General features: G+C 36.6%; 1 protein-coding gene and 1 long non-coding RNA gene across 2 annotated transcripts in view; both read left to right on the plus strand.

Moving 5' to 3' along the window:
* LOC139327637 (calpain-14-like) overlaps positions 1–3,401 on the plus strand; it is a 41,690-nt gene extending 38,289 nt beyond the window's left edge. The window contains exon 15 of the mRNA XM_070957514.1: positions 3,289–3,401. Coding sequence (XP_070813615.1) covers positions 3,289–3,401 — 113 coding nt within the window. The remainder of the gene's footprint in view (positions 1–3,288) is intronic.
* Positions 3,402–5,966: 2,565 nt separating this feature from the next.
* On the plus strand, positions 5,967–11,089 carry LOC139321034 (uncharacterized). Its single transcript, XR_011600748.1, has 3 exons — positions 5,967–6,048; positions 9,985–10,101; positions 11,034–11,089. It is a non-coding gene; the product is annotated as an uncharacterized lncRNA (long non-coding RNA).
* The last annotated feature ends 443 nt before the right edge of the window (positions 11,090–11,532 follow it).

Here is an 11,532-nt window from a genome sequence, read left to right on the forward strand (position 1 = left end):
AATAGCCTTATTAAATACTTTGTTCTTTACATACAGTAGTTTATACACTGCTCAAACAACTAAAGGGAACACAAAACTACTGTATGTAACGAACAAAGTATTTAATAAGGCTATTTCATTCATTCAGATCTCGGATGTCTTCTGCTTGTGTTCCCTTTATTTTTTTGAGCAGTGTATAAAAAATAACCCACCCTCAAGTCAGACCTGCTTCTATAAACTATAACAAAAATATCTTCAACATTCAACAGTATATTTGATTAAACAAAAGAAAACATGGTGTATAATTCTAAGGACTAGGTCTCTTCAGCATATGAATGAAAACTCATCTTATTTTCTTTGTTGTTGACAACAGTAAAAAATAATCTATATAGTAACTGCCAATGAATAATCTAATGAATAATCTATTCTATGCATCTAACACAAACAACATCCTAATATACTACTTATAAATTTAGCATTCATGCCACCAAACAGGCAACAATTAATAAGATAATGTTCCATACCCTCAATTTGAATGTGTACATATTTTGGCCAAATCTACTGTCCAGAATACTTTAGAATAGTGCCATCATCCATTATAATGGAAAATATCAGATGAACATGCAAATTAGTAAATGAAACCATTTGTTTTGGAAGATTGTCCAAATGTAGTACTTTATTATGAACCTCTTTAAAACAGGACAGGAGTCAAGACTGCAACACTAATGGGCATCAGGGCATCTACTGGAATTTTGGTAAGATGCTAAAACTTGCAAGACCTCAAAAGCTTACAAGATTTTGGTAGTGCGGCCTGAAATTGCATGAAGTTTCATATATGATTATGAAATATTTGTGAAATTCCACTTGAGAATCCAAAAACCTTTCAGCCAGTCATATAAGTTTCTCTCTTAGGTCCTCTCAAAGATCACATGATGACACCCAGAGCCAAACCTTAAAATAAAAAAACATTTTGCAATTTTTGAAGTTTGACTAATTTTAATGGTTTAGAACGACTTCCAAGATATTTTGCTCATCTACTACAATTTATTTGATTCCTTAATGACACAAATCTTTAAAAACCTCTGATAAATTGAGCTTGTTTATGCACTGGTCGAATACAATTAAAGAGACTCTTTTTTGATATCATTTTGTTGAACTTTAATAAGCAACAATAAATCATTGCAGTAATAGAAGAGTAGTAGTACATAACAGAACTGTTGGGAGTCCTAAGAAAAACAAACAAACATTGATTTAAAAAATATTTTAGAATTTCTCTATATCTAGTCCAAAACTCTTTAAAGATTCCAAAGGACCATCTTTTCTCCAGGAACTAAATCAATTGCTACTTTTCTATTAACCAGTTGGTATTTTAAGTTCTAATTGTATTCAGAAAACTTGTAGGTAATCTAGCTAGTAGTAGCAGTAGGCTGCAAGATGGTTAAAATCTTCTCTCTCTCTCTTTCCTGTTTTATTTTTTTACTGAAACATGAAGTTTACAAAACACAGCATTTGGTGAATATAATAGATAAATAGGATGGAAAAATCTTGACTGGATAAGAACGGAAACCATTGAGGAACTTAACGAGATAAAAGCTTTTGTAGCATCAGTTGAGAGCGAAAGTAGAGATGGGGAAACAAAACCTTCATCTCCTCAGGCCATGCCAGGCTTTTTAGCTTCCCCAAGAGTGAGAGTAGACAGCTATTTCATCGCTCTTGAACATCTTTCCATAGTAACCCATCAGGCATGGGGAAATCTATAACGAAACTAACCAGGCTATGCAGCTCATCTTTTATTCTTCATAGGCAATCAATTTTAAAGCTTTCATTTCCAAACTTTACAGTGCATGATTCATATTTAATAAACAGGGCAATAATGAGATTAAAACATCATTGGTTTCTGTAGAGAAGGAATCAGTGAGTTATGAGCCTGGCGCCTGCTCAGTAAAAGTCTGCAGGCAATCTATAATCATGATTTGCAACAAGATTAGATGCTCTTTCTGTTTCATTTCTTGTCATTCGTGTATCACTAGGACTGCTTGGGACTAGCTTTTAACTTGCCTATTTATTCTGTCTGAGAGAGGCAGAGAGAAAGAGGGCAGGAGGGAGGAAGAACGCAGAACTGTCAAGATTTATCCATGTTCCTGTTCTATTTCAGCTGGTACAATTAGACAAGGGACAAATCAAGCAGAAAAAAAAAAGAGACTAGTGACTTCTCCCAAGGTCATTCAGACATCCTGCTAAGCAGACTTCCTTGGAACTAGAAATGAACAGCAGCAACATTTTACCAAGATGCCCAAATAAAAAAGCCTAAGATGCATTCCATTATCATTATTATTGTTTTGGCAATTGATCTAATACCTTCTCCAAGCTGGAACCCTTAGGATAAATTGAATGAATTGAAGAGAATTAGAAATACCAATGAAGGCTTGTTCACTCAGTAGATAATTATATTTAAGATAGCTTTATGGGTTACAAGTAGCTTTTTGTTAACAAATAACTGCTGCAGGAGCAAGAGCATCAGAAAGTTATTGCCTCTATGGTGGAAAGATTTGGTGTGGCCCACAGTGGAGGATGGTGATGATGGAACTTAGATGGCTAAATTGACTTCTTTGATTAGACAAAAGACAATACATACATTTTTTGCTGACTGGAAATCCCTTAGGGACTTTTTGCATGGAACAGAAAAAAAAATAAGCTTATGATTTGTGGTTTTGATGATTAGGCAGGAGAGATTATAGTAAGAAGAGAGTTATATGAAAGCATAAAGTAAAACCTAAATTTATAAATGTACTTACAATTGATATAAAGATCAGAAGCTACTTCTTTGTGTCTTTTTTCTTTCTCTTCTATTTTCCTTTCCCTTTTCCCCCTTTCTTGTACTTTAAGCTTTGTTTCTTTTTGTTTTCTTTGCCTTCTTTTTCTTACTTTATGTACGTTTTTTAAAAATTATTTAAAAATATATGTGTGTGAGTGTATGTATGTGTGTGTGAGTGAGTGATGTTCCTTTCTTTATTTGAGGGACTCTATGGTTTCTCTATGTTCCTTTCTTTATTTGAGGGACTTCTCAGAAGTAATTGCTTGACTAGTGTGAAGAACAGGATAGTTTGTCATTTAGTATTTTGTGTGAACTTGGGAAATTATGGTTTATTCACAAATTAGAGTTAAATAACCTGGATTAGCATTTTGCAGCAGCTCATTCATTTTTTATGTTCACATTGAAGATACATTGGCTCAGGTCCCTACTTTTCTATGGAGAATATGGTTGTATTATGATTATACCTTTTTATTTCTTTCTTTTTTTCCCTCTAGATCATCAAAATTATGGGATGAGATTTAGCCTGGATGCTTGCCGTAGTATCTTGGCCCTCTTAGATGTATCCTGCTTTTGGTTCTTAGTTGTGTCACCTATTTTGCTAGCTTGACTAATTGAAGAATGCAATTCTTTTTCTGTAATAATTACTTGTTTACAGTTCTTCTGAACTCAAAGGGAAAAGGGATAACAAAGGAGAGAGGAACATATGCTTTCATGTATTATGAGTGTGCGGTTCCCTACATGTTGTCCCTGTCAGGGTTCCGATGGATGCCCTAATTAAATCATGAGCCTCCAGCCAAACTTCGAGATGGCAACTCGAGAGCAGGCCAGGGATGCTTTGCGAGTTGACAGTCCCTGACTCTCATCACTGTTTTGTGCTACTCTCACTTATCTTTCTGTTTCATAATCACATTTCCTTCCCTTAAGTATTACCCTAAAGATTGAGATCCTCACAAACAATTCAAGTCCAAGAGCTTTGCCATGAGGGCTGCATAATAATATCAGGACAGTGAGAAAGAATGAAAGGACGAAGCATCTTTCAGTGGGTATGAATCTCTTTGCATGTAAAACAGGCCAGAGTACTTGGCTTAAGCCTTAGGAAGGACTGCAGGATTTAGAAGCATCTATATCAACAGTCCAGCCTTATAAATTATTCATCTGAGCTAACAGGGGGTTATTTTTCTTCCCATGTCTATTCAGCCTGACATCTGGCTTTGCAATCTTGGAAATTAATGGTGAAGAGATTCTTTTAGGAATTGGTACAATGTTCCCTAGGGCATAATTCAAAGACCTTCAAAATCAAGACCTAGTTTTGACTTTGAGTATGCTAGACACAAGGCATGCTTTACTGAAAAAAATTCCTATCCTTCTTTTTGCCGAGCTAACTTGGTTTCCAGCTTTGCTATCTCTTCCTAGCCCCAACCTTGTCTGTCATATTGTATGCCTTAACAGCCTAACTCAGCTTAACAGTACTGGAACCTTGAGCATTCAAGAATTCAGATTTCTCTGGAAGAAGCTGCTCCTTTACCAGGTAAGCAACAATGTGGTGTGTGTGTGTGTGTGTGAGAGAGAGAGAGAGAGAGAGAGAGAGAGAGAGAGAGAGAGAGAGAGGGAGGGAGGGAGAGGGAGAACAGAAAAATCACCAATAGATCACTGAGGAATGGAGAGAAGAGCCCTTATGATTTCCCCATTTTTGCTCCCATTTTTGCTCCCATTTTTGCTTTAGACAGTATCAATGATGGAGTCGAGAGTGAATCACTATGCACAATTGCTTCTATACCCTGTCAGCTCCAATGTAGACAATAAGGAGAAAAACAGTTTCATACTGTCATTCCAAAGCTGCTAGACTTCAATAGCCAGAGCATTTAGGCTTATATGCCACCTCATAGCACTTTACATCACTTTCTGGGCAGAAAGTGCCCAGAATTTACATATTGCCCCCAACAATCTGGGTCCTCATTTACCGACGATGGAAGGCTGAGACAACCTTGAGATCCATCAGTATTGAACTCCAGGCTGTGGGCAGAGTTTGCATGCAATACTGCTCCTGTGGCAATCTCATAGTTTGACTGATATAATGGCATTTAATTGAGGGCAACAGAAACCATGAGCAATATATCTTCCATTCTTCTTATAAACATTTCAAGACTTCCTGATCTCACATTGAACTTTATGATTAATTGGTGTCTCTCTGCTATAAATATGTGTGATTGTGGGAAAGTATTTCCAAGAATCTGGGCAGAATCTGGGATTCAACTATTGCTGATACGTATCTTCTTTTGTTTTCAGAGTTCATAGATGACTTGTTTTTCTAATAAAGCAATGCAACATGCATCTGTTGGGTTTCTGCTACCAATGTCCCAGCAAACTTTTAAAAAAGTGATAACAGCTGTTTGAGAAAGGAACAGCTGTTTCCAAGATAAAACATTTAAAATATTTTTTGGAAATGGAAAGAAAAGGTAGTCGTTGGTAGCCACCAAGATCAGGGTTAGGTTTTCCTAAAATAGTTTCTAAAATAGTTTCACCCACCATATGCCAAAATACCAGCAACATTGTTAATTTGCAATAAATGAAGACAAAAAACTGGCAATTTCCCCTACAGTTAAGGCAATTCAAATTCTCTGGCAAGAAAAGCTACGATATGTAACCAGTACAAATTGTACATGCCGATGTGCATTATGTTGTACCTAACTTCACCAATAAACACCCATCTGCTTAATTTAAGGAAAATGGGGAAAATATAGGCTAAAATACCTTTCTTCATTATTGCCAGTTGTAGAGATTTAGCACACTTATGTTCCAATCTCTACTCCCTTGTGAATTGTGCCTTTTTAGGAATGTCTGAAAGTTTCCCTCCATTGTGGAAGAAAAAGTGCAGCAAACCTAACCATGTTTTGCACAGAACTGAGTGTTTTAGAAAGCAGACATCCTTAGCTGAAGAACCATTTTAATTTTTCTTAAAAATTTCCATCCGATGAAACATTCCTGTCTTATATTTCGTAAACAACCTCTCCAAGAGTTCTGCTAGTTCTCAGCCTCTCTTTAGCTAAAGTTGGATCTCTTGGGTCACTGAAGAAAAGGAAGACATTAATGGAAGGCTTGACCAGCAGTGAAACTGGCTGCTTAGCATGATTTCATGTTATTAATTTGTCTTTTTCTCTTGAAACTCTCATGGCAGGAAGTTTTCCAGAGAAAAGATACCCATCAATTAGGAACCTTGGATCAGTCAGAATTGCGTGTTGCTATGCAAGAAACAGGTAAATAAAAATTAAAGTAGCAATAAGATGGTTTTGTATCTAGATGTCATGATTTGTTTTTGATCCCCTAGTCAGATATAAAATAGCAAACTCCTGAGCCCTTTAGTTTTTCCACAAAAATATTCTATAGCTGCCAAACCTTATAAATGAGTGAATGGTATAAATGGTAGTGACTGTAACTCAGTCACATAAGCTTTGAAAGCAAAAATCCTGGTTTCAGTCTTGGAATTAGCATTTAAAAAGCTTTCAGGTGACAGAGCTGAAGGACAATGCCCTCAGAAAGAACTTTGTCCCTTACATCAACCTCATCTCTGAAAAGTGAACCAAATTTCCATTCCTCATCCACCAGAAAAATTGGAAGCAATATTTTTTGCTTTAGGTGTCTATGAAGCTTAAGGTGCTGTTTTCTATTTAATCTGCTCAACCATCCTTTTTCAAGAATGCCTTTGTGTGTTTTGGGATGCATGTCTTTCTTTGCTGCTCCTTGTATCATACCTGGCACCTAGAATTAACCTCTCATCGGCAGATGCTTGGACTAGCCTCCATCTAAAGCAGGGTTTTTTTTTTGTTGAGAGACCAGTCCAATATAATCATCACCAACTCTACTAATCTACTCTGACTGATTTACAATACACACACACACACACTCACTTTTTACAATCCTGTAATCTACACACACACATATGCGTACGCACACACTCAGATACTTTCCTATATATACACCTGCTTTCTCTTTTTAATCTATTCTCAGTATGTTTTATGTGATCAATGTTAATTCAGTTTTCTTTTCTGTTTGGTTTAAGGCCAAATAGATAGATGAAATTCCTAAAAAGCAGACTGAAACTTCTCTTGTATTGTCGTATCATCAGCCATAGTCCCTCCAGCATTGGGAGGCCAAAGCAATAAATTAATACAGTATGACTCCTAGCTCTTAAAAAATGACCTGCCTTGGCCTATGTAGTGGCGCCCTATGTATGACTATAATGACATTGCATTCACTTACATCCTGGCCCTTCTCCAGAATGCTGTGCATGATGCAGTATTTATGAACATTGAAGTAGAACTGAAACATCCTACATTGGAGTTTCCATCCAGCCATGAACCTCAGTGGATGATTTTGAGTCAATCACTGTCTTTATTCCCAATCTGACAGTTAAGGCAGTTTTAAGGATTATCTCTGTGGAGAAATACTGAACCATCTCAAAATTCTAACCTTGATTGTCTCAATATCTCAGACTGAAATCACTCAACCTCATCTGTTATCCAGAATTCTTTTTTAGTATCTGGATTGTGGATATTTCTAGCCCTCACTTTGAAGGAAAGACCTACCTCAGTCAGAATATTGCTTCTAAGCACTCAGATCATAGTAATATCAAAATGAAACCCTCCTATTTATGCCATCTTGAGTTTTTACATAAGGAACATCAAATACATGAAACAAAATCATTATTGCCTGGCCACACACCTGCATTTTTATGTACATTTTACATAAAACCAAATCAACTGGTAGTAATGTCTTCACATAATAGACAATAGCCATTTAAAAACTTCATTAATCTCCATTATATAGAGTTGAATTATCCTGCTGACTTTTATTGTTGCACTGAAATGAACCAAAAATTAATTTTACCTTGTAAAATGTTTTTAAAATGATTTTGATTAAAATAGTTGCAAGGTAAATGATTGTAAGGTGACAATATGGAATACTGTTAAATGAAATTAGTACAGTATTTAATGAATCTGAAATTTTAGCTTAATTATCTTTATTTAGTTTGACATTAACAAATATAAAGTATGGAAGTTACAGTGAAGATTATGTACAAACCAAAATAAAATTAAAGTTCATCACATTTCACTTGCATTCACATATGGCAGCAATGAACCAATCATAAATGAAAAACATAATGCAATTAAAATACCAGATACGACATATTGAATTAATGCACTTTGACTGATCAAATTAAACAACTCATTATTAATGGGCAGCAGATTCCAATGTTTCTCCTGTAAAAGATGTTTACATTTTTGGGACTCTCAGCCTTGTGTTTTTATAGTTTCATAAATGGCAGAAGAAATGATGGCTATAATTTCATAATTGATGAGATACATCATTCTGTGTGATATTAAAGGAGGTTAAAGATTATTTCCATATTATGGAGTTGGGATTAATCATTCTAATTGCTGTTGCCACTCATGATAAGGCCAGTGTGATGTAGCAGGAGAGTTTCAATTCCAGCTTTCTAAAGTAGGAAAACTATGGCTGTACTAAAATCAATGCAGTTCACAAACCTATCAATACTTCTCAGTTTGCCTAAACTGGAATAGATTATCAGCTGAGCCACAGGATGCCCCAGAGTAGTCTTCCTCAGATCAGTTCCTTCCAGTTTTTTTCCAGGCAAGGTTGGTTGGGAAATTGGACTCTGTATGGCTTTATAGTGTTTTTATCTTTGTACCTGGATATTCTGTGATTTCTTTGTGTGCGTAAGCTGCTGAGAGTCTTTTTGATTGGGCAGCATGGAAATATATTTAATGAATAAATAAGTAATAAACAAATACATTTGGAAAATACTAGGTTGAAGAAAGCCTTTACTTCACTCAATGTGAGTTACCTACTCACTAGGGATCAGCCTCTTTGCTCCAGCAACTACTTACTTTGTCATCTGGAGCAGAGGTGGGTTGCAGCAGGTTCTGACCAGTTCTGGAGAACCAGTAGTGGAACTTTTGAGTAGTTCAGAGAACTGGTAGTAAAAATTCTGACTGCCCCACCCCTATCTATTCTCCGCCTCCCAAGTCCCTGCTGATCGGGAGGAAATGGGGATTTTGCAATAACTTTCCCCTGGATTGGGGAGGGAATGGAGCTTTTACAGTACCCTTCCCCTAGAGTGGGGTGGGAATCGAGATTTTACAGTATCCTTCCCCTGCAATGCCCACCAAGCCACGCCCACCAAGCCATGCCACGCCCACCAAGCCACACCCACAGAACAGGTAGTAAAAAAATTTGAAACCCACCACTGATCTGGAGGGTAGTCACCATTGAATTGAGATGGAAAATAATATCCAACCACCAGATACCAACCATGCAGTTTTGGATTTTGGCTATTGCCATGGCAACATAAATTGAAACCACTGGAGTTTGGAACAGGACTCTTGTGTTCCAAAAAAACCCTTCTTTTGGGCATAGTCCAGGGGTGAAATCTAGCAGGTTCTGACAGGTTCTGGAGAACCGGTAATGGAAATTTTGAGTAGTTCGGAGAACTGGCAAATACCACCTCTGGATTGCCCCAGAGTGGAGTGGGAATGGAGATTTTGCAACATCCTTCCCCCAGGAGTGGGATGGGAATGGAGATTTTGCAGTATCCTTCCCCTTCCATGCCCACCAAGCCACACCATGCCCACCAAACCACGCCCACAGAACCAGTAGTAAAAAAATTTGGATTTCACCACTGGCACAGTAATATAGTTCTTTTTCACAGAGAGACATTATTGTGTGATGTGAGGGGGAAAAAAGGAGATATATATGCTACAAAATATTTGCAAATAAATGACGAATTTATAAAATCTTTTGCACATAATAAAGGACATCTTTTTTTTGTCTTGTATATGTTAACCACTATAATTCATTATACTCTAGATCCAATGATGTATAATGGATTAAGAATTAAATTTGACCAGGGGCTCTGGGTTCAAATCCCTGCTCAATACATTATATGATTTACTGTTTTATTAATCTATTATGGCATGATAAAATATACATCTCCAACAAACTAATCCCTATTGGAGACACTACTGAATTTTAAAAAATGGTATCTGAATGCATAAATCTATAAAGATCTGTGCTAAACTAAATTCTACTTTCTTAAATGGGATTTATTTAAAATAAATAAATATAATTGATTGCAATCTAAGCATCTTTGTGGGTACTGTTATGTTTCAAAGGAATCTCACTTAGCAATGAATTTTGTAAGCTGTTGACAATCCGGTATGGAAACCCTGATCTAAAGATCACATTTGAGAACTTTGCCTGCTTCATGCTACGTGTGGAACTCATGATGGGTAAGCAGACTTTTCACTAAATTTCTTTCATGGGACTCCATGGGAATTTATTTCACAGATCATCCTATGCAGAATACAAATGAGCTCACTTTAGATCCCTGCAAGAAAGGGGATTTTTAAAAAAGATTTGCAGATAACATTAGAAGATAATGATTGACAGGGGTTTTTTTTATTCTATATCCTGTTTTTAAAAAACAAACAAACCTCGAAAACTTATTTTTGGACAACCATAATCAGGCATCTTCCAATGAAGCAAAAGGAAAACTCATTAGATGGTACAAGTTTAAATAGTATTAAAACTGAGTGTAAGTAATACAAGCAAATAACCAAAGAGCTACAAGCAAAACAACTGAAATAACAATGTGATAGAAAAGCAAATGAATTGGGAGACAATGTCTCAGAAAGGAGATAGCTTGTTTTATTGATTTATTTACACAATTTATATGGCCATCTATCTCATGTCACAACAACCCAGGTTGATGATAAGATGCTCAAAAGCAAATGTTTTCTGAAGGAGCAACTCTTCCAGTTGTGACTCATGCTTTCATCACCTCACATTTAGATCATCTTTGCTGTACAAATGGTTCTTATAAAATTACTTGGGAATTTGGAAATGTAACAGTCTGACTGTAAACATGTAAATTTAGTAGGGCCATACCTTTGTTGCATTGTTTAAAATAGGCTTCCAGGAACAACGGAAGGTTCCAGTTTTCACCCTTGAAGTCCTACATGGTTTGGTAGATTACAGTTTGTGAGGCATTTAAACATTTGATCTGCCTCTGCCAATTGCTTACATTGAGAGGACATTTTCTTCAAGGACCCTTCATTGCTACAGCTGACCTGGTTTTTGAGGTGCAAAGATATGAAATAACCTAGCTTGCCTTTCTCTCTCTCTGAATATCCCATTTCTTCTCATTTCTTTTCTTTTACAGAAGCCTTTTATAATATGAGTAAAGATGGCAAAGGTATCTACCTTCTAGAGTCTGAGGTAAGGATGAGATTTCCATTATCTTTTTTTTGGGGGGGGGGAATCCAAGATATATGTAGACTATAGTTCCCAAGGATAAGGAACGTTCTGTTCTGTCCCCCTTCCCCACACAGGCAAACACACAACCAGGCACACCTGCCAAGTTTTTATTAAGCAATCAGACTAGAAACCCTTGCAGATAAGAGTTTTGGCAGTAAACTGCGTAATGCCTGCTAAGTCAGTTTTTACTTACAGTAAGCAAGAGAGAGTTTATCCTCAGTCCGGTCCAGTGGCAAAAAGTAATCCACAAAGCAAGAGTTAGCCAAGGTCCAATCCAAATATGTACAAGCCAGATTCCAGGTAACACGATGTGACTCTCAGGTTTTTAACTTTGACTGTCACAAAGCCTGAAGAGCAATCACACCCAGTTTTATTCCTTGTGGGGTGTGGCTCAGTGACTCAGC

This window comes from Pituophis catenifer, unplaced genomic scaffold (assembly GCF_029215685.1).
Source record: "Pituophis catenifer annectens isolate HBS135680 unplaced genomic scaffold, rPitCat1.0.hap2 SCAF_1, whole genome shotgun sequence".
NCBI lineage: Eukaryota > Metazoa > Chordata > Lepidosauria > Squamata > Colubridae > Pituophis > Pituophis catenifer.